We start from the raw sequence: 22,388 nt of genomic DNA, 5'->3' as shown, positions 1-22,388 counted from the left end.
GTGTGTATCAAACCTTTGTCAGTCCAACATTGCTCAGCTACCAGTGTAGTCTAAAAATCCACATCAGGCAAAATGTTTACAATGTATCATTTTAATCATCAGTCATCACAGGGACAGCTGATGAGTCTTTCAGGCTTGCAGACTGTACAAAATAAAATCTGTAAAACAATAAAATATATCACCATAAAATGGTTTTGCACAATATATTCAACAAAAAATGCTCAAACTCCAGCGTGATGGAGGTGTTCCCACTGAAGCGAGTGCAGTCCTTGTAAGAAAACGTAAAAGACATTGCATTATTGTTGGCATTTAAGATGTTCTTTAGCTGGTGTTTTGTTTCTTTGAAGGCCTGTAGAAACATATCCTCCTCTGTACCGCCTTCAGTAGTTTGGGAGGCAGGAGAGGAAGCTGATTTCTGAGAGTCTCGTGGGTCCTCACATTTTTTGCAATGTAATCTTCACAAATCCTGTCAGGGGAAACAAAAGTCTGTCATTTCTCATTTCTATCTTTGAGGGAAAAATACATATTTAAGGTAAAATGACCTCCAAAGCAATAAAGCTTTTGAACAACAGATACTTTTAGCAACACCGGTCAAGCTAATTTAGTTAATGACAGCTCTTCCCATGCAAAGCTCTGGAAATGACGGAAAGCAGCCATAAGTTAATTAGTATTATTCATTTCACCAGATGGATATAATACATGGACGTTTTTACCGAGACAGAGGATATGGTTGCAACTGGAAAACAAGCGCATCATTGCAGTGACCCTGAAAAGAAAAATACACCGTTTGTATAGGTCCATTCTGAGTTATCTCAGATCAATTTTGAGTCTTAAATAATTCCCAAGACTATATTTTCATCACACAGTACTGTCTTTGGCAGACATGTGCTTTATGTATTTTTTTATGCCTTCGCCCTGGCCTTGGCTGGAGGCATTATGTTTTCTGGTTGTCTGTCATTCTGTCTGTCCCCTTCTCGTAAACGTGAGGAATGCCTTCGGGGAATATCTTCAAATTTGACACAAATATTTACTTGGTCCCAAAAATGAAATGAGTAAAATCGCTGTGACCTCACGAAACATGTGTGTGGCTAGAATTCATGCGTGATGATTTGCAAAGGTCTGTAAAAGTAGAATAACTTCACATTGTCTCTGTGATACTTACGGTGTCGACAAGGAGGATGTAGTCACAACTTCCACCAAACACAATCACCTCAGAGTCTTTGCTTGGACATGCTGTGTGCCACAATCTTAGATGGGAAAAGATCCCAATTTAAAATCTGTACACAATTTATAGTACAAAGCAATATATGCAAAATATTTGCCAGTAGCTACCTTGGCTTATTCTTAAAGGGATGCTCAAATTCTGTCCATTTCTTTGTTTCAATATCAAGTAACCAGCCATCACCTGATTGAGAAAAATATGTGTCAGTGAAATAAAACCAATTAAAGAACCAAAGGAACCAGGAAAAGAAAAAGTGAACAAGATGATACATTTTCTTACTCATTGGTTTGCAGTCTACACTCAGACCTCCAAACAGGAACAAGGTGCTGTCTGATACAGCTGTGAGAGTGTGCCATGATCTTCCCACTGGACTGGTGGATGCTGGGAGTCTGGAAAACATATTAAGCATAATATAATTATACATATATTATATCTATAATTTAGTCCTACATAATGGGCACCATATACTGCATATACTTTCTGATGTGGGCCCACAACAACATATGGCTACATACATTTCTGACCACGTCCATGAGCTGAAATCTAGACAATGAATGTCACTCATCCTGGTTTCCTGCATTCAAAGAAGAGCACAAGTGATATATAGCAGTCGTTGATTATGATAATAATTCTCATGAGACCAGAACTAAATACCATGCAGGGCTCTCACCATGACTCTACCTCCACAAATGTAACCTCTACATCCCAGTGTGGAGCTAGCGTGGGCTGCCCTCGGGGCAGGAGCACGGCCCTGCAAACAAATACTGTATAGGTGACACATTGGCTTTCTTTACTATTTTCCAACATAACATTATCTCTAAATGTCACCAGTCTCAATTTATATGTTGCCTTTAGTGTATAAAAGCATGAATCACAGTCAGCTGACTCACCTGGGTTTGTGGTTCACTCCAACTGGATTGTGTGGGGTCAAATATATGAACTTCATTGTTCCACCCCCAAAAGAAATCTTCCACCTGAAAACAACAAAATAGATGAACAGAGGCAATGAAACTGACCTCTACCTTTTTTCTTTTTAAACACAGAATTATTCTCACATAAGGATGAATTTAATAGTATAAAAAAAAAAAAATAGCACCAGATGCTAAAATGTTTGAACAGAAATACACTGAACATCTTGAACTCTTGCAGCACCCACCATGTGTCACTGATGTCTTTTTTTTTTCCAAATATCTTTAGCGCCTACACATGTAACACATTTATAGTCAATTTAAAAAAAAAAAACATTACCCATGATGTTTCATCTATGATAAAACTTCTGTTCCTGCTGTCGACATCAGTCAGTAGTTTGTGACCATATCCGCCAAAGTAAATGATACTGGAGAATATTAAACAAAAATGAACTATTAATTAAATAATTATGATCATACAAGTGCAGATTATGTTTTTATAATGGAGTGATCGTGATCTCAAATGATTAGCTGTTATTTCCATTTCACCATATACAGACAAAAAGATCAATGTTAGTAAAAAAAAAACAACTAATAAAGAGCTAAAAGGGAAGGTTGTGTTTTTGTTCAAAGGTGGATTTTTGCAATAAATCGAGCTAAAACAAAGGTTAAAACCTAACAAAACCTCCTTTGGATGTTTAGTCGTTAAAGCTTCAAATGGTAGAATGATGCCAGCAAGATACGAGAAGTTAAAGATAATGGCTGACACTCCACAAAGGCAAACAATGAGTGAAGTAAAATATATGGTATCAAAATAAATAAACCTTAAAAAAAAAAAAGATGAATAGTGTGGAAATTCAACCGAGTTTGGTTACATTTGCAGGACAAAGGCTTACAACAAAGAAAAAGGACAGGCTGCTTGCACATTGTAATTTTACGGCCCTTAAGTTTTTTTTTTTTTTTTATCAGTGCAGCATTTCGCCGTGTGAGGTCTTCTTGAGGCAAACAGCTTGAAGATTCCAGTGTGTGAACAGCCGCTTCTCCTCTTGTATCAAAATAAAACCAGACATGAAAACAATGGGTATTCTACTAAAAGATCTGGACACCAAATTAACAGCACACCTTAACACCGTCGGTGTCCAATCCTCAAATCTGTTTGTTGTCAACATTTGGTCAGTAATCAGTTCATAAGGTTCAAATTAAAACTTGGCCGTTGTGAATTAAACAGTAACGAAGAACTGACAGTTGAATAACATTCATATGCTCACGGTGCTGACCTTCCATTATAAACCCAGCAGGACAATTTGTCTCGAGATGAAGGAGGAGAACCGAACTCGTGTATGATCTTCCTCCACATGTATTTACCGTCTGTCAGGTCGACACAGTACATCTGTTCAAAGCCAAACAATGATCACAATGATGGAAACCATGATCTATGTGTCGTTAACAGTTTAGCGCAGTGAGATCACTGATTAACTCTGATGTCAGCCTCACCTGATTGGTCTGTCCGTTGTCATCACAACCACCAAATATGTACATATATCCATTCAGGGAGCAGCTGCAGGTCCCGGACATGGAGGGAGGGACTTCCCCTGTCATGTGAAACACTTTCCTTCAAAACAGGAAAAGAAAAATGGAGGTGAACTGCTCGCATTCACTTTGGTCATACCACGTTACATAACAACACGCAGCATACAGCTCCAAGAAATAATTTGTAAATTCGATTTTGGGCTGGGCAATATATTGAGAACATTTTGATATCATGAATGAGACGAGATATTGTCTTGGATTGTCTCGTCATATGAAATAAGTATTGTCTTTTCTTTGTTTTAAAGGCTGCATTGCAGTAAAGGATTGTAAAAAAAAATTCAACTTACCAGACTTTTCCAGCTGTTCTATTATTTACCTTTTTAGCCACTTAGTCTTTATTTCCATGTTACAGATTATTATTTATAAAATTGTGTAAATATTTAGTGACTGCACCGATAGTCATCCTTACAACATCGTTATGTTGACATCGATATCCAGGTATTTGGTCAAAAATGTTGTTATTCTTGGTTTTGTCCAAGTGAATGTCAGTAGTAAACATTCAACACTACTCTTTTTTTTTCTTCTTTTTTTTTTAAACACAAATAGACATGTCTGTAATTTATTCAGTCTGCTTACCATGTACCTTCGTCTAAGTCATACATCCAGATTTCATCATTGGGTAAGAAAACTTCATCATCAGCAATTGACTGTAGAGAATAAAATATATTTATTACAATGACAGCATAAAACATAACTACAGACATAACTAAAACTATATGTATTATTTGCTTACTCTGCCAAAGAGGTTATATTTTGTGTGGTATGTTTGTTTGTCATTTTATCAGCAGGACTATAAAAAAATTTAAAAAAACCTCTGCTGGCCCGGTTTTCATGAAACTCGGTGGGAGGGTGTAGCATGGACCAAGGAAGAACTCGTTAAATTATGAAGCAGATCCAAACGACAGGGTGGATTCGTTTATTATTTTTCACTTTCAGTAACACTGCAAACTCGGGCCTACTTACGTGTCATACCGCTTAAAATCCAGTAGATGGCAGTAAAGTTTAATAGTGATCAAACATAGGCCAATTCTAGAAATCAGATAATCCATATTACAATTAACATTCACGGTACCAGCAATCGTCTGGGACACACGTGGACTTGCTGTAACCTTCAGTCATTATGCAGCACTCTGGGACAGTGATTTCATAAAGTAGAACCAGACCTGGTATGATCGCTGAGATTTGAGGCTCCAGTTAGGCACAAGCCTGTTTTAATAGTTTTGGAAAAATACTTCTAGACTAGACTACTGGCCTTGTTGGAGGTCTGCACTCTCCGATTGTCCTTTTAGTCAATAATGCATTAATAATATGATATTGATATATGATAAATCCATTTAATATTAAATAATATATAATAATGCAATAATAAAGTGCTGAATATGGAGATTAAGTTTTGCTATTTTACATACAGCTGGGTCGTCTTTTCTTAAACGAGGGATCATATTTGTGGCACTGATTTAGAGGACATTTTTAATGGCGAATGTGAACAACTGTCAGACAGGCTGCTATACGCACGAAATGTAATGGAGTAAAGAGTGGCATAACATGGAAATACTAGAGTACCTCAATATTTAGTACGGTAGTATTGGACTGCCTTTTTTTTTTTCATCCACTGTGTGCGGAGCAGAAATGTCCCTTAAGTAAAGTGGAAACACGTCTAACAAGGCTTTAGTTTGCGTATTTGCTCGTCGTTTCTCACCATGTAGCCTCCCCACACGTACAGCAGGTCTCCCTCCACCACAGCCGTGTGTCCGCTCCTCTCCCGGGCCACCAGCTCCGAGCAGTGCCTCTCAAATGCAGGATCCATGAATGTCTGCTATAAATAGAAAGAGAAGACGCGCCTTTGAACCTAAAATATATATATATATATATATATTTTTTAAATGTGTCTAAAAATGTCCTCCACGCTCTCAGCTGCAGCTGGACTTCTAAAAGTGAGAAGTGCATAACTACGAGCAGAAAGCTGACGCACGTCAGGTTGCTGTCGCCGGTGTAAGATCAATAAAACTGTAAATGATATATATATATATATATATTTTAACAACAATGGAAAACGTATTCTGAGGCTTCAAGATTACAGGCAGCTCAAGCAAAATAGCGAACGAACTGGCCACAAACATTTATAACAAACGTTGAAACAAAAACACTCTCTAAACGTACTCACAGACGACAGCACACTTCTAGTTGTCGTATTTTTTTGGCATGTTGTGAAAACCAAAGCCTTTCGCGACCTGACGGCAAGAAAGCCCAGATGCCATCAGCTGTGTAAAGACTGCTACAAAATAAAATGCAACTTCCGGTTCTCTTTTCTTTTCTTTTTTTTACGTAAGATCTCCGTTGACGTTATGAAATAGATCATTTTGCTAATAAAAGTTATTAATAAACATAAATTAAATTAAAAATAAAAGATACATTAATAAATAAAAAAATATTGATAAAGTAATACATTTTAAACATTGGTCATTATTTATGAATTTACAGCAGGCTATATGACGTAATTGTAATTATTCTGACAACAACTTGCAAGTTTATTTTAGGTCATATTTCTTTTATGTTGCTTTGACTGAGAGACAAAGAAAGACTGTGATTAAAGTCTGATATTGTGGATGGAATAATAAAAGAATAATATTAATTATTATGTAATTATTTTTTTTTACAATGTGAGTCTCTGAATGTGTCCATGATGCAACAGTTTCTCAGCTATTTCATTTTTATCCCAATAGAAATAATTTAAATCATAAAGGGTGCATTTTTACCCTATACAGTAGAGTTTTTCTGCCTACAAGTTCAAACTACGTTATGTAATGTTATAGTGATTTTTGCTCTGATGTCGAATCACAATGAGGTTTCGTAACAGCAGATGTTCAACAGCATTGTTTACATACTGAAATCCAATACCACCCAGGACCCCTACAAAACACATGATTGTTTATTTGCAGATGGAGCATTTCTTTGGTTTTCTTGGGATATTGAGAATGAGCCAAGGTTTCTTATGATGAAATTTACAAACACTCCAAAGGGAATAACAAAGTTTACTTTATTGTATTTATGCAGGGTTTCCTGAATAATTTCAACATGTTTTGTGTTTGAAAAAGATTTGCTACACTCCAGGTCTTTACATTTCCTTGATTGCTGTTTAAAGGTGACTTGAAGAGATGACGGGAACAGGTGTCAGATCAGGGCTGTTAACTGACAGACAGCCTCCAGTCCTATATGCAGTGGTAAGGTGTATACACATTTATTGTTAAAGATTATAGTTCTTTAAAGAAATTACAACACCGAATGGTGGAAATGGAAACATTCAACGAGGTTTAGTTTCACCTAGCAGCTTTTCAACTCATGACAAGATTCAGCTATCAGAACATTGTGGGGTAATATTTTAATATTTTTGTATTACAACCTCCAAATATGAACATGTGTGCATTCAGAGAGCATACACAAGCCCAGACATACTAGTTGGGACTGCCCCGTCATGTTGGACATTTTCCTTGACAGGGAAACAAATGTGGTAAAACAAGTCCACTAATGACACAGTGTGCAGCAACAACAAGGCAGAAGGGAGCTCAGAGCAAGCAGTTTTCATTCCAAACAAAGTACAACTTTGTCACAAAATAGTGTTAATCAGCAGAGAGAAGAGAAATAATAATTTTTAAAAAAGGGTACTTTGTTTGTTTATAAATTTTTTGAAACACTATTTTTCACATCTTGGCTTTATTTGAAATAAATGTTGGAAACAATCAGAAACTTTAAAAAAAAAATCAATACATATTCTAGTACAAGAACAAAATTGTTCATAGTGTTGCATACCTTTCCACAATTTATAATTGTATTATTTTCTGTAAGTGCCAATGCCCGAGCCATACCGGAAACCCAATCTGATTGGTTTAAGAATGATGAGTGACGATTGGTTTAGGCTAGGGTAAGAGTATCGGTGTTGAGCCAATCAAGCGACAGAACGCTTGAGGAAGTCACGAAATACACGCGGAAGTTGATATTTAGCGCCAAAGCTTGAGTCGAGACAGAAGGAAGAATGGATGTTGCTCGCAAAATAAAGACAAACGTGTCCGCCGGCTTCAAGATGAGGGGACTAATACTACGACCGTATGTATTGTTTATTATCACGGTAAAATGTTTTTGTCCATGTTGAACTGTCACGTGCTGCTTCGACAACATAACAACCTCTTTTCCGTCATCACAAGTGAACAGGCTGACTGCGGTCCAGTCCGTCTGTTTTACACTATTAATCACAGGGAATAAACCACAACACGACTCGGGTCTTTGCTTTTGTTGTAGTTTTCTTAAGTTATTCTGTGCTTTTAGTGTTCAACTGCTTTTCATCTCGCTCTCTTACAAAGTTGTGCAGTAAGTTCAGTTTTGGAAAGTAACTAAGTACAATTACTCAATTTTGAGGTACTCGTACTTAACATGAGTATTTCCATTTCATGCCACTTTATGCGTCCGCTCCACTACGTTTATCTGACAGTTTTAGTTGCTTTTAAGATGCAGATTTTACACAACGGATGATATTACAAGCTTTTAAAAAAAAAACAATACATTCTTAATGAAACTGGTTTCCAGACTTTTTTTTTTTTTTTTTGTCTTTTGGGAAGTCACATTTCAGATGTCTGAGTTGTTAACAGCTCCACCAAATCATGATTGTTTTCCTCCCTTAAGCTTCTCACATGATTTCATTTCAGTATATGTTCAATTTCTTACCAGAATTTAAAGGTGGGAGGAAAAAGGTCAAAAACAGATCTGTGTATCAGAACTTGGTTTTTATTCTTTCTTCTCCCAGTAATCATCTGACAACCCCTCAGATTTATCTGCTGTTCCTGGAGATAAAATTGTTTATAAAGTGGATCAAACTATCTCCCCCTACAAGCAGCTACAATGGTAACATGCTGTTTAGACTTTGGATGCTTCAGTATTAATAATATAAAGATGTCATGTTGTTTTCATTATTTCAGAAGTTCTGTAAAATCAACATTTTACGACATGTCAGATGTTTCTATTTTATTCTATTTTTAGCTTGTTTAATGACTATTTTTAATGCTTTAATCACTGTTCCTAATTGTTTTTAAATGTCCTTTTCTTTTGCCTTATGTTTTGATGCTTTTAATGGCTTTATGTGAAGCACTTTGAATTGCCTTGTTGTTGAAATGTGCTATACAAATAAACTTGCCTTGCAAGTTGTCATTTTGTGATGATTTTCATGTTGTCGTCTTGTTCTGTGCTCCAGTGAAGCCAGCAGGTACCTCATAGAAGTTCTGGAGTCTGTCGATCCCTCTGAGCTCGATGATGTTATTGAAAAGGTCTTGGATGCAGTGGAAAAGCAGCCGTGTAAGTGCCGTACCGTCAGTCTCTGGAGGGTGCTGCGTGTTCAGTATCCGTCTGCCGTATACAGTACAGCGCTTTATGTCTTTCTGTGCTTACCTGCAGTGTTTGCAGGTTGTGACTAGTTTGTTTCCCTGCAGTGTCCTCGAGCATGATCGAGCTGTCTGTGGTGGAAAGTGCGGTGCAGGATTGCTCTCAGTCTTGTGATGAAAACATGTAAGTGAGGATACAACTGACAGTGTTTCTTTTTGTTGTTAATTACTATCTGATGTTTTTGTTAATTGAAGGTATTTTCTTAATAATTGCATCCTTTTACTTATGTTACTCATGTCAGTTTTAGTATGTTTAAATAAATGGGTTAAAGACAATGTTCTACTTTGTTGGACAGTAAAGTTTTATTCTATTGTTCAATTATAATTTGTACTGATGAAACCTCAGATGATCAATTGGCTTTCAAAGTTTGATGGCCTAAAGCCCCGTCTCATGTCACCACACAAGTTCATGTTTTGAATGGATATTTTAATTGTAGAAGCTGCCATATTATGTATAATTCACTGACATGACATGCATTAGAAAGTTTATCATTATTCATTGACCAAACCTAAATCTGTGATAAATTACAATAGTCAATCATTACATAACATGCTATGTTTAAATTTAATAGACAATAAGCCCATATTAAGTTATAGCTGTTTATTCAGCTTTATTGTGCTGTAGAGAAAAACTGACTTCTGTGAGCTGTTTAACTCTCTTCCAGAGATAATGTTTTCAACATCATCGGAGCCTTTGATGTGCCCAGATACATCTACAGTGTGGAGAGGAAGAAATTTGTACCGTAAGTGGAGGGACTGCTTCTTTGTCCTTTTTGTCTGGATGAATACAAATTATTTTTAAAAAGACTGCTGTAATGACACAGAAAAAAGCTTTTTTTTTTCATTATTATTTTTGCTTTTTTCATCCAGCATCAGTATGACCAGCCATCCTACGCCCCGTCTGTGTGGTTTGGCCAAAGACAAAGCTGAACTCTTCAGGGATCGCTACACAATCCTGCAACAGGTCAGTAAGACCGGACTCCCGGTCCAGACTGAGGAATTGCCTCGTTCTCTTGACTGTTGTTTTTACTATGTGTAGTTCACGTGTTGTATTCATGCTGACATATTATTTTGTAGCGTACACATCGCCATGAGCTCTTCACCCCACCAGCAATAGGAGCTGCCGTTGAAGAGGGTCAAAACAAATTTCAGGTATCAAATCCAACATAAATGTAGTACTTTCTGTGCCAAGTAGGTATCTAATGTAAATACTCACTTTATTTACTGCCCAACATGTGACTAATGAATTCTCTTATTTCTCTTTTCTAGCTGAAGACAATTGAAGCATTGCTTGGCAGCACAGCTAAACTAGGAGAGGTGATTGTACTTGGGATGATCACACAAATGAAAGAGGTGAGTTAGTTATAAAGATAACAGTCCCTTTCCTGATAAATTAAATATGAAGTTTCTTCGACTTGAAAGTGATTAAAATTTGAACTTTCCAATCGGTTTGTCAGAAAACGTTTTTGACCTATTTTCAAAAATCATTTGTCAACACTTTTCAGGGTAAATTTTACCTGGAGGACCCAAGTGGAACAGTACAGCTGGACATGTCCAAAGCTATATCCTTTGATTTAAAAAAAAAAAAAATTTTTTTAAGTGATTTATATTATGCCACATTAATAGAGATATATTCCTTAGCTCCATTCTCACCAGTTTCACAATGGCCTGTACACAGAATCCTGCTTTGTACTGGCAGAAGGTAAGGTTATAGCCAAGAAGCACACGTATCATGAGCCCATTCATGTGTGTGGTTGAAGTAGAGTCTTGCCTACAACCTACAGGTTGGTACGAGGACTCCGTGTTCCACGTCAATGGCTTTGGGTTCCCACCAACGGAGTCTTCGTCAGCCACAAGGTCAGTGGGCGAGAAGGAAGGTGTTTAAACAGTCTCTTATTCAGTCTGTGTTACATTATATGTTTAAATTTAAGCACGTTCAGACGACAGCAAAACGGAGAGAATGTCTGACTTTGTTGTTTTTGGTGTGCAGTGGAGATGCCACTGAAGTAACATCAAAGGAAATACTGTATATTACTTAATAAAGTCAGAAATCAGTGTGAACCACACAGGGACAACCTGACAAACATGGTCAATGCTTCTCCTCGGTTTAAGATATTATTCAATAGATTTCTATCAATTCAGGCTTAAGCTAAACATTATTTTACCATTAGAGGGATGCTTAATGCTCGCAGAAATTGTTCAGTTTACAAAGTCCACAGCTTGCTGTGAAAGCACATTGAGTGAGTAAGGACTTTGCCTGACTTCTCTGACTTAGTTTTCAGTCTTAAGGTGAATCCAACATTATTTTACAGGCTTCCTGAAAAGTCTTACTGCTTCCTCACAATCTGATCCTTGCTTTATTTCCAGGGCATACTACGGCAACATGAACTTCTTTGGTGGTCCATCTACCACTTCAGTGAAAGCCTCCTCCAAGCTGAAGCAGCTGGAAGAAGAGAACGAAGATGCCATGTTTGTTATTGTGTCTGATGTCTGGCTGGACAACGTGGAAGTGATGGAGAAGCTGAACCTCATGTTCTCAGGTCGGATACTGCAGAGTGAACAGGTCAAGAAAAACACTCACTTTATGAGACACCAGTTACATTTTCTCTTTTTTTTTTTTTTCTCACAGGATATGCTGCCATGCCTCCCACCTGTTTTATTTTCTGTGGAAACTTCTCTTCCACTCCATATGGAAAAACACAGATCAAGTCACTCAAAGGTGAGACTTCCATAATACACTGTACGTTATTAAATCTCCGTCTGTAAAGGTTGAAAAACGCAGATTCAAATTTCTATCGTGCCAGAAATGATCATGGATCATTCAGGTTAAAAATCTCTTTAGTGTCCGCCCAGGTTAATGAAGGGATAAATATACATTTCATAATCTTGTTCATTTTTTCTCGTCAGAATCACTGAAGGCTCTTGCTGATGCTATATGTTCACACCCCAACATTCACAGCAGGTAGGATCTGACAGACGTGTCACTCTGCTCTGCTTTGATTGTTTCTAACAACTCAAGTGTCTTTAACGCAAGTGTCTTCATTCTAAACCTGCAGTAGTCGCTTTGTGTTTGTTCCTGGTCCTCAAGACCCTGGTCCGGGCACCATCCTGCCACGGTAAGACTTCAGAAACATCTTCTTTTTTTTTTTTTAACACTGTTGTGTCACATTTGCTCAGTGATGTGGATAATTCCCTCAGGCCTCCATTGGCAGACTCAATCACAGAGGAGTTCAGACAGAGGGTGCCATTTTCTGTGTTCACAACGAACCCGTGCAGGTAAAACTGTTATGTGGCTTTTATTAGATGTAGAAATATTTGTCAAAATAGCTTGTTTAGGGTGAAAGAAAATTGTGACCGGATTCATGACCTGAAACTACTGAAATGACCTTTACTTGATGACGTGTTTTTTTTCCTGTCAGGATTCAGTACTGCAGTCAGGAGATCGTTATTGTCAGAGAAGACTTGGTCAACAAGATGTGCAGGAATTGTGTCCGGTTGCCCAATAACAGTCTTGACATTCCAAACCATGTGAGTTCATACAAGAGTGAAAGTCCTCACATTAAACAGATGGTGGATTTGCCTTCGTACATTGTCGTTACTGTAAAGATGTTGGTTAAAAAGCTAAAAGCTCTATCTGGAGTGGTTCTATTTCTGACAAAATAAAATGTGAAATGTCCTTTTATTTGTGTAAATAAACTATCTTCTCCTCTTCCTCTCCACAGTTTGTTAAGACCATCCTCTCCCAGGGTCACTTGACTCCACTCCCTCTGTATGTCAGCCCTGTATTTTGGGCGTATGACTACTCCCTGCGTGTCTACCCAGTACCTGATGTCATTGTCTTCGCAGACAAATACGACCCCTTCAGCATCACCAACACTGAATGCCTCTGTGTCAACCCGGTATGAAAGAGAAGAAACATAGGCAAAAGGCTCAAAATGATCCTTTGATAACAAAATGTATATGCTTTAACAGCTAGTCTATGAAAGATTATCTTGATTTATGGTAACAAATATATTTTGTCATAAATTGGTTCCTGCAGGGCTCATTCCCAAGAAGTGGCTTCACATTTAAGGTGTACTACCCATCCAACAGAACTGTTGAGGACAGGTAGGGTTGATTTGATTTTTTTTTTAAGTTTCTCTGTGGAAAATTCTATATGGTGAGCTGTTTAAATAGTTTTTATATTCATACTAATCTGCTGTCTTTTTATGTCTTCACAGCAAACTCCAAGGGCTCTAAAGAACATAATGGATTTAGAAGTGGTTGAAAATTGACTTTGAATCAAAACATTCTATTTATGTGTCCGTGTTTTATCATGAAAAATAAAGTTTTATTCTTTGTATTGAACAATCTGACCTTTTCTGTATGCTTAGTCAGACCTAGTTTTGAAAAACTGCCTTGAAAAACAAACAAATTAAACTATAGAGCTTTAATATTGTATTGTACTCATCAAATGGGGCCCTGTTGGGTATTATATGTAAATGAACGTGATTAAACAGGAAGGACTTTTATTTTGAAAAACATTGTCAATGCTTTCCGATGGTACGTAATTGTGAGTGCCTGTTCTGTAAAAGAGCTGGGAGTCCTTTAAAATCACCGGGAAGAAAATATGTAAAATAATATAGGGGGGAAAAAAAATACATTATACCTCGGAAATGATCTCCTTTTGATGCCGACCTTTTCAAGATGGCGGATTTAAGAAGTCGACGATTTCCGGTCGTGCCCCCCATAACGCTTGTGATGACCTCACATAAATGGCGGATTGCTTTTGAAATTTGCAGGAAAACAAAAATATTTTGTCGAGATAAGGTAACAACAAGCCCGGGTGCTTCTTTTTTTTTAATTATTATTATTATTTTTTTTACCCAGAACAGTTAAATGTTGGTTATGTTCGACGTTAACGCGGCGGAGAAGATTTTGCAGCGTCAGTTACTCCCGGTTGTCGGGAGTGTTGTTTTTTTTTTTAAGTTTACAAAGGCGACGGTAGCTGACGAGCAGCGTCCGGGTGCTCGGCTAAGAGCCGCGTAATTTAGGTCATTTTAATCCAAATATATCGATATATATACTGGCTTTTAGTTTGCCCTCTCTCTGATACAGAAGCTGTGCGCAGAGTTAACCTTGGTCTAGTAGTCTAAATAGTAAAGCTGGTAAAGTAGGTCAACAGTAATCGTGCTATCAGCTAACGTGTCATGATCTGCTGCCCTGAATTAGGTGCATTTTCGTCAACAAAAACAAACACATCTGGAGGTACGGATGTGGTATAAACTCTGTACGTATGCCGATGTCGCCGGTCTTATTTTATTGGCACTAGCAGAAGGAAAAAAACAAAACAAAAAAACGTCACTTTCTGGTGTTTCAGTGAATGTGGGTCATTTTCTTTTTCGCCTATTTATTAGGCTATCGGGGTGGGGGGAAAAAACCCAACCTAAATCAGCTCATTCAATAATCCTTTTTAGCACTAACAAGATTATTTCTCTCGCTCTGTCTCTTTGTCTCCTGTCCTCTTGTCAAAAACACTGGCATGGCAGAGAGGATGGCAGAGATGGAGGAAGACATGGGAGATCTGCCAGCCGGGGAGGACGACAACGACTCGGACAGAGATGAAGACGACAGATTGTTTGCTTGGATGGTGAATGACGGCATGGATGAGGAGGAGGAAGAGGAGGAGGAGGAGGAGGAGGAGGTGGAGGACGAGCAGCCGCTGGACTCCGAATCATACGAGTTGGACACCCCGGCTGAGCGCAGCGGTCATATAGCAGTAGTTGACAGAAACATCATATATGTGTGGGGCGGATACAAGGTACGAGTCAAAACTGTATTTTCATTAAATTTATGTGATCGTTCAGGCTCTCCCATCATTTTCAATGTTGTACTTATTCCTTCTCTCCATCAGAACGCTCAAAACCACGGGTTCTTTGACTTGTACCTGCCGAGAAACGAGGCCTGGACATACAACATGGAGTCGGGAGTGTGGTGAGAAAACACTTAAAGCAAACGACGAACGTCGTCACCAGCTCCGCATTTATTGTCCAATCACTCGCATACGGAGCGGACGAATAAAAGCACGGTTTGGACGTTCACAGGACAAAGCACGTAGCCGGAGGTAACCTGCACACGTCAATGTCGGGCAGCTGCGGGGTGTGTGTCGAAGGTGTCCTCTACCTTTTCGGAGGTCATCACGCCCGGGGAAACACAAACAGGGTAACGTTTGTGTTGAACTAATCTCTTCCACCTTTTGGTGTTATTTCCAAATGATTTGCGTGGTGTTTGCGCGTCAGACCTCGAGGCTTGTCCAGCAGACTCTTCGTGCAGCTCAACTTCCAGAACTCTTGTGCTCTGTGCTGCTCTTTCCAGATCTACCGCCTGCCTCTGAGAGCTGCCAGCCTCGTGTGGGAAGAGATGAGGGATCTTAAAGGACTTCCTCCATCGTGCAAGGACAAGCTTGGGTGCTGGGTTCAGAAGAACAGGTTGGGCTTTTTTTTTTTTTTTTTTTTTGCCTGGATGTTTATGTCAAATTTTGCAACAGTGGATCACCAAATCTCCTCAAAAAAGTGGTTCAGCTGAACAAATATGTGCGATGTCTTTTTGTCTCAGAGTGTCATAAACGAACCGAAATTAGGTTTCAGTCTGGAATGACACCGAATGTTAACATCCGAGTCCTGAATGCGGCCGTCAAGGATTCAGTTTCATCCATGTGATTCTGTTTTCAATAGTGCGGGTTGTTAAATGCATCAAGGTGATTACGGATTGTTTTCGTGAGATGTTTTAAGTGGGATCTCTCTGCTTATTGTGTGTTTGCAGACTTGTATTTTTTGGGGGCTACGGCTACGCTGCACAGGGGTCTCATCGAGGGACTTTTGAATATGATGATTCGTCTTCTCTTGTGGTCTGTAAACAAAAATCCTATTCACATGATAACCGGTCAATATGCTGTACGTGTTTCATGGTTTAATTTGTAAAATAAGATAACTCTGATTCAGTCAGTTTTATAAAAAAAAGAAAAAAAGAAAAGCTTGAGTGTGGTCTTTCTGGAAAGACTCTGTTTTATAAAAAAAAAAAAAAAAATAGGTTGTTGCAGGATTATGGTTTAAAATGTAAATGTATGGCGTTGTGTTTTGCCGCTGCAGTGGGACAGCCCTGGACGAGGCTGGAACAACCACATCCACATCCTGGACCTGGAGACATCAACCTGGAGTCAGCCCATCACCACGGTAAAAACACACGCCACAAATAATTTACACACGCAAGCAATGACCGCTGTAATCAAACAAACACCCTCTCCCTTTTCATACTCCGTCTGCACCATCGGCCTGACATCATTTTTTACTTTTCAGAAATAGTGACTCTTTTGGAATAATAAAACAATACTGAAGAGACATTTGAACCTCTTTTATGTTCTGTCTGGGTTTGTCCCGACGTAGGGAGACACCCCATCACCCAGAGCAGCTCATGCCTGTGCCACAGTCGGCAACAGAGGTTATGTGTTTGGAGGACGATACAAGGTCGGTGATGGGCAATTTTACCTTTGATTTTACCTCCTGTGATTATTTCGCCGTAAATATGATCTCGCCCACTCATTTAAAGCTACATTTCAGCATTTTTAAAATATCAAAGAAATGTTTTTTTTGTGTGTTTTTTTTTGGTCCATCAGTCCCAACATATTTTCTTTGTTCCTCAGAACTACCGACTGAACGACCTGTACTACATCGACCTGGACACGTGGGAGTGGCATGGGGGGGGGGGGGGGGGGGGGGGGGGGGGGGGGGGGGGGGGGGGGGGGGGGGGGGGGGGGGGGGGGGGGGGGGGGGGGGGGGGGGGGGGGGGGGGGGGGGGGGGGGGGGGGGGGGGGGGGGGGGGGGGGGGGGGGGGGGGGGGGGGGGGGGGGGGGGGGGGGGGGGGGGGGGGGGGGGGGGGGGGGGGGGGGGGGGGGGGGGGGGGGGGGGGGGGGGGGGGGGGGGGGGGGGGGGAAATGTACGCGTTCTCCCTCTTTTTCATGTGCCGTGATCACAGCATACTTTTAAAAATGTTCCTTTTTGTTCTTTAGAGATTACATGGGAATAGTTGGGACACACGGGTTGGACTCGTGCGTATGTTATCCAGGCTGCTCTGCTCTCATTTTGTGGGACTTTACATAAACATTTAAATGATTAAACCTGAAAACATCTTTTGACCACGCTGAGATTGCACTCGTGTAATAAATGTAAAGGCTGAACATTTGCCCTATTATCAGTTTATGTACACCGAAAGTTACACATCTACTTTACACTTTTCTGTCTGAACATGCTTCCTGCAGTCTGATAATTCCTTTTTTTTTTTTTTTTTTTTTTTTTGCTTGTCTACTTCTCTCATGGGATTCTCCCTGCCTTGCTGTAGGAGCGTCCCTCAGCAGGGTCCCGTTGGCCGGTCTTGGCACTCCTTCACTCCTGTGTCACCCGACCACATCTTCCTATTTGGAGGTTTCACCACAGAACGAGACACACTGAGTAAGTCTGAAACTCGGCCCCTTGAGTAGCAAATAACTATCTCAGACGCCCGATCTCACACACAGATTCCTCTCTTGTTTTTCAGGTGATGCTTGGTTGTACTGTGTGAGTAAAAATGAATGGAAGCCTTTCAAACACAGTCACACAGAGAGCCCCAGGTGATTGTGGTCTCCTCTTGTTGTGTAACATTTTTGTTCTGTGCCTGTAGGTCAAGTCTTCAGCTTAATAAACAGGTTGACAGTATCCGACATTGTGCTTGTGTGTTGCAGGTTGTGGCACACAGCATGCTCTGGTCCTGATGGAGAGGTGTTTGTGTTCGGAGGGTGTGCCAACAACCTGTTGTCGCATCACAGAGCTGTAAGTTGAAAATCAAGTTGTCATGTGACATACCGTTAATTCAATTTTCTTTCTCGTGAATCTGACTCTTTTTTTTTTTTTTTTTTTCCTCCCTCTCTCTTACTTGACAGGCTCACAGCAACGAGTTGCTGGTTTTCAACGTTCAGCCCAAATCATTAGTTCGGTAAGTGTGTACGGAAGGAAAAAAAAAACAGTATCTCCGCAGCTGGTGGTCACGGGGCCATTTTGAGTTGGTCTCAGATGCGTGCAGGGGAAAACAAGTGAATCTTTCATTTGAAAGTCTACAGAAGTTCTGACGCTTGGCTTTTACTTTGAAGAAAAAAATACATTTCACCATCACGTCAAGTGTGCTGTAGCCATTCGCTGCTGGCGTTGCCATGAAGGTTACAACAAACACGGGCGGTGTCACATCAGTCGTTGGCTCTCTCGTTTATATTTGTCCGGTCTTTATGTCACACTCACACGTAGCTCTCCTCTCGTTGCAGGTTCTGTATGGAGACTGTTCTGCAGCACAGGGAGCGCTTGTCGAGCTACTGGGACTGTTTGCCTAAACACCTCCTGCACAGCCTCAAACAGAGAATGGCACGTGTTAACACACTGGGCTCCTAGACGAAGAGGCCAGTCATCTAGTCCAGAGGATTGCAGGACAATGTGTATGTATGGAAGAGACGAGTGGTTCTCTCAAAGCAGGTAGTTCCCAATTAGAGCATCAGTTTAATGTGTGCGGACTCTTGCGCCCATAAAACTAGAAGGCCACTCGGGAGAGCGCCCACCTCCGCCGAGGCCAACGGTCCACTCTTCTGTGATATGCAAATCTGCCACGGCTACATATGTCTGAATAGATTTTCAAAAGCGTGTGTTGAACTTAACCGCTGTACAGAGAGATTTAGCGTTGGTGAGCTGAGATGAATCTGTGAACAGCAGCAACACGCTGTGCGTTGACAATACGCTCCGTTCGACGTCAGACGTGACAAACAGGATCCAGTGTTAACGTGTGTGCCATTTAATAGGACATTTGTCCCGTGTTAAAACAAAGTGAAAAAGTAATCTTGCCTCCGGCCTGTGATTTGGATTTGCCGCAAAATGTATCGGGCTGCTGGTTTTTCCCCGTTATCTTGCTGACAAACCGTCCGCAAAACAAAACAACCAAAAAAATCTCAAAGCTGTGGATTAATTGGAAATGTGTCCTGACAGACACACTAAGATTCAACCGGCGGTCCTCTCAACCGTTTTCCTCTTTACGTAGCTCCTAAGTCCTGCAGGACCAGTGCGACGGCGGATCAGACAGCTCCGTGACTGCTCCCGCTGCACAGAACGGAGTTGGAATGGTTTAGTTTTTGTTCGGAGCTTCCTTTGCTCACCAGCGTTACTTCTTTCTGAAAAGCTGACGCACCACGGCATGATTTTCTGTCCATATTATAACATAAATGTGCTACTGTACCAGAAAAACATTTTAAAGAAAAAGTATTTTTCTTAGAAACTACAGCGATAATAATGTTGAACGGAGATGTTTTATGTGCAGTAGAAGATACATTATGGACCAAAAACCTCAGTCTCGTGTTTCAACTTTTCAAGACCACTTGAAAGAACCACCGAAAATGCATTTTGTGTTTTGGGGGGGTGGGTGGGACACAATTCAGAAAGGCAGCAGGATTTCAACAGATGTTTTTAGCAACTTTCTCCTCAAGATTATTGACCCCAGAGTCCATTCTGTAAATGAACACGCGATTGTTAAATACGGATGTTAAAATAGCATTTTTCTCTGGTCTTCCTCAAAAAACAACTGTTGTCGTTGTCTTAACACTGAATACAGTGGTACAAAATCCGAGTTGGGCTGAAACAGGTTTGCTTTAACTGCAAAGTTTTTGTTTGTTTGTTTTGTTTAACGATAACTAATCTTTCACTTCATCTTGAATAAAGACGTTTGCTTGATTTTGGGGTCATTTGCCGGCGTTCCCACAGATGTAAAACTAGTACTTTATGCTACACAACACTATCTACTCTGGAGCCACAGAGATGTTAACTCTTAGTTTTTATTTGTATATACAGTTATTTATATATTTGTGAGGAAATGTGTGTTAAATGTGTTCTCAAAAAGGCTTTCAAAGCCTTTAAATTGTCCCAAGTGGCTCCTGTAGCATTTTAATTTAATTGAATCACTAACTTAAAATACTTCGAGTGTATCGGATGTTGAGCCACATTGCACTGAAATGCCTCATGTCAGTAGGGCTTTGTTTGTACTTGCCTGGTTTGCACAAAGTTCCCTTGTTGTTGTTTTTTTTATTGTAGGATATATTGCATCCTTTGTACTCAAAGAATAAACACATACCAGAAGTTTTGTTTTCTTTAATTTTATTCATTTGCATGTTGCTGATCAACAAATTCAGTCAATCTTTAAAAATAAAAGTTTTTTTTTTACTCAAACAAGGGCACAGTACTGAAGAGTAACCTGCAGCCATCATGTTGGGAGCAGACACTAACTTTTCCTGGCATCTTTCTGGACAGATCCAAATCCTGTAACACAGAAAGATAAAATTTAATGATTATTAATTAGATTATTCTCTGTCATTTTAACAATCAATACTTTTGTCAAAAATTGTTAAAAAAGGAGATGACTACTATAAAAAGTACTTTTGTTCAATTTCCAAACAAAGTCATTCAACTATAGACATGTTTTTTTATTTTTTTTATTTTTGACTACATACTCTAGTATGTGATTTACTATGACATGTCATCCCAAATATGACCAAAAAGTCATACCATAGCATGTTGTCCAAAATGTGACCAAAAAGTCACGCATGTCGTCCAAAATATGATTAAAAAAAAGTCATACTATAGCATGTTGTCCAAAATATGATCAAAAAAGTCATACTATAGCATGTCGTCCAAAATATGATCAAAAAGTCATACTATAGCATGTCGTCCAAAATATGATCAAAAAGTCATACTATAGCATGTCGTCTAAAATATGATCAAAAAAGTCATACTATAGCATGTCGTCCAAAATATGATCAAAAAGTCATACTATAGCATGTCGTCTAAAATATGACAAAAAAGTCATACTATAGCATGTCGTCCAAAATATGATCAAAAAAGTCATACTATAGCATGTCGTCCAAAATATGATCAAAAAAGTCATACTATAGCATGTCGTCCAAAATATGATCAAAAAGTCATACTATAGCATGTCGTCTAAAATATGATCAAAAAAGTCATACTATAGCATGTCGTCCAAAATATGACAAAAAAAAGTCATACTATAGCATGTCGTCTAAAATATGATCAAAAAAGTCATACTATAGCATGTCGTCTAAAATATGATCAAAAAAGTCATACTATAGCATGTCGTCTAAAATATGATCAAAAAAGTCATACTATAGCATGTCGTCCAAAATATGACAAAAAAAAGTCATACTATAGCATGTCGTCTAAAATATGATCAAAAAAGTCATACTATAGCATGTCGTCCAAAATATGATCAAAAAAGTCATACTATAGCATGTCGTCTAAAATATGATCAAAAAAGTCATACTATAGCATGTCGTCCAAAATATGATCAAAAAGTCATACTATAGCATGTCGTCCAAAATATGATCAAAAAAGTCATACTATAGCATGTCGTCCAAAATATGATCAAAAAAGTCATACTATAGCATGTCGTCTAAAATATGATCAAAAAAGTCATACTATAGCATGTCGTCCAAAATATGATCAAAAAGTCATACTATAGCATGTCGTCCAAAATATGATCAAAAAGTCATACTATAGCATGTCGTCCAAAATATGATCAAAAAAGTCATACTATAGCATGTCGTCCAAAATATGATAAAAAAAGTCATACTATAGCATGTCGTCCAAAATATGACCAAAAAGTCATACTATAGCATGTCGTCCAAAATATGATAAAAAAGTCATATTATAGCATGTCGTCCAAAATATGATCAAAAAGTCATACTATAGCATGTCGTCCAAAATATGATAAAAAAAGTCATACTATAGCATGTCGTCCAAAATATGATAAAAAAAGTCATACTATAGCATGTCGTCCAAAATATGATCAAAAAGTCATACTATAGCATGTCGTCCAAAATATGATAAAAAGTCATACTATAGCATGTCATCCAAAATATGACAAAAAGTCATACTATAGCATGTCGTCTAAAATATGATCAAAAAGTCATACGATAGCATGTCGTCCAAAATATGATAAAAAAAGTCATACTATAGCATGTCATCCAAAATATGATAAAAAAGTCATATTATAGCATGTCGTCCAAAATATGACCAAAAAGTCATACGATAGCATGTCGTCCAAAATGTGACAAAAAAGTCATACTATAGCATGTCGTTCAAAATATGATGTCATACTTTGGACAACATGCTATAGTATGACTTTTTATCA

The 22,388-nt window shown here is 38.9% G+C and overlaps 3 protein-coding genes across 6 annotated transcripts; 2 read left to right on the top strand and 1 right to left on the bottom strand.

Moving 5' to 3' along the window:
* Positions 1–73: 73 nt before the first annotated feature.
* Positions 74–5,990, bottom strand: LOC138625878 (kelch domain-containing protein 1). 4 transcript variants are annotated; one of them, XM_069707127.1, is made up of 14 exons: positions 5,881–5,990; positions 5,420–5,536; positions 4,297–4,367; positions 3,625–3,742; positions 3,399–3,520; positions 2,471–2,558; positions 2,113–2,196; positions 1,893–1,973; positions 1,738–1,796; positions 1,502–1,611; positions 1,333–1,405; positions 1,163–1,247; positions 714–766; positions 74–466 (listed from the first exon to the last, which is right to left on the bottom strand). In XM_069707127.1, exons 2-14 carry the CDS (start codon positions 5,525–5,527, stop codon positions 322–324), a joined length of 1,197 nt encoding a protein of 398 aa, XP_069563228.1. In that variant the 5' UTR covers positions 5,528–5,536; positions 5,881–5,990; the 3' UTR covers positions 74–321. The 4 variants fall into 4 exon arrangements, with proteins under 4 accessions (XP_069563228.1, XP_069563227.1, XP_069563230.1 ...); XM_069707126.1 differs by having other exon boundaries at positions 5,885–5,990; XM_069707129.1 differs by having other exon boundaries at positions 3,408–3,520; positions 5,885–5,990.
* Positions 5,991–7,750: 1,760 nt separating this feature from the next.
* Positions 7,751–13,568, top strand: pole2 (polymerase (DNA directed), epsilon 2). The gene is made up of 19 exons (XM_069707271.1): positions 7,751–7,821; positions 8,960–9,060; positions 9,195–9,270; positions 9,812–9,889; positions 10,017–10,110; positions 10,224–10,298; positions 10,416–10,499; positions 10,652–10,708; positions 10,800–10,848; positions 10,931–11,003; positions 11,514–11,686; positions 11,776–11,865; positions 12,054–12,108; positions 12,203–12,262; positions 12,345–12,422; positions 12,566–12,674; positions 12,869–13,045; positions 13,186–13,253; positions 13,367–13,568. Exons 1-19 carry the CDS (start codon positions 7,751–7,753, stop codon positions 13,383–13,385), a joined length of 1,587 nt encoding a protein of 528 aa, XP_069563372.1. The 3' UTR covers positions 13,386–13,568.
* Positions 13,569–14,667: 1,099 nt separating this feature from the next.
* Positions 14,668–20,320, top strand: klhdc2 (kelch domain containing 2). Its single transcript, XM_069707125.1, has 13 exons — positions 14,668–14,946; positions 15,040–15,119; positions 15,230–15,347; positions 15,501–15,613; positions 15,948–16,032; positions 16,274–16,357; positions 16,568–16,648; positions 16,825–16,879; positions 17,516–17,629; positions 17,715–17,787; positions 17,899–17,986; positions 18,097–18,149; positions 18,472–20,320. The coding sequence occupies exons 1-13, from the start codon at positions 14,668–14,670 to the stop codon at positions 18,593–18,595; spliced, it is 1,347 nt and encodes a 448-aa protein (XP_069563226.1). The 3' UTR covers positions 18,596–20,320.
* The last annotated feature ends 2,068 nt before the right edge of the window (positions 20,321–22,388 follow it).

The sequence above is a fragment of the Brachyistius frenatus genome, unplaced genomic scaffold (assembly GCF_029030835.1).
Source record: "Brachyistius frenatus isolate BFR_SWC_R1_liver_20210118 unplaced genomic scaffold, ASM2903083v1 Contig_67, whole genome shotgun sequence".
NCBI classification, from domain to species: domain Eukaryota; kingdom Metazoa; phylum Chordata; class Actinopteri; family Embiotocidae; genus Brachyistius; species Brachyistius frenatus.
The sequence above is the reverse complement of the archived record's forward strand: the minus strand, read 5'-3'. Positions and strand labels throughout refer to the sequence as shown.

Bases quoted from the DNA above. Each gene is read 5' to 3' on its own strand.
- LOC138625878 (XM_069707127.1), bottom strand. From the start codon at position 5,527: ATGGATCCTGCATTTGAGAGGCACTGCTCGGAGCTGGTGGCCCGGGAG. The intron at 3,521-3,624 runs GTGAGGCTGACA...GGCTTTGAACAG, and splicing joins ACAACGGACAGACCAATCAG to ATGTACTGTGTCGACCTGAC. The intron at 1,612-1,737 runs GTATGTAGCCAT...TATGTTTTCCAG, and splicing joins TCATGGACGTGGTCAGAAAT to ACTCCCAGCATCCACCAGTC.
- pole2 (XM_069707271.1), top strand. From the start codon at position 7,751: ATGGATGTTGCTCGCAAAATAAAGACAAACGTGTCCGCCGGCTTCAAG. The intron at 10,849-10,930 runs GTAAGGTTATAG...TACAACCTACAG, and splicing joins CTGCTTTGTACTGGCAGAAG to GTTGGTACGAGGACTCCGTG. The intron at 12,423-12,565 runs GTAAAACTGTTA...TTTTCCTGTCAG, and splicing joins TTCACAACGAACCCGTGCAG to GATTCAGTACTGCAGTCAGG.
- klhdc2 (XM_069707125.1), top strand. From the start codon at position 14,668: ATGGCAGAGAGGATGGCAGAGATGGAGGAAGACATGGGAGATCTGCCA. The intron at 14,947-15,039 runs GTACGAGTCAAA...TCTCTCCATCAG, and splicing joins ATGTGTGGGGCGGATACAAG to AACGCTCAAAACCACGGGTT. The intron at 16,033-16,273 runs GTCTGTAAACAA...TTGCCGCTGCAG, and splicing joins ATGATTCGTCTTCTCTTGTG to TGGGACAGCCCTGGACGAGG.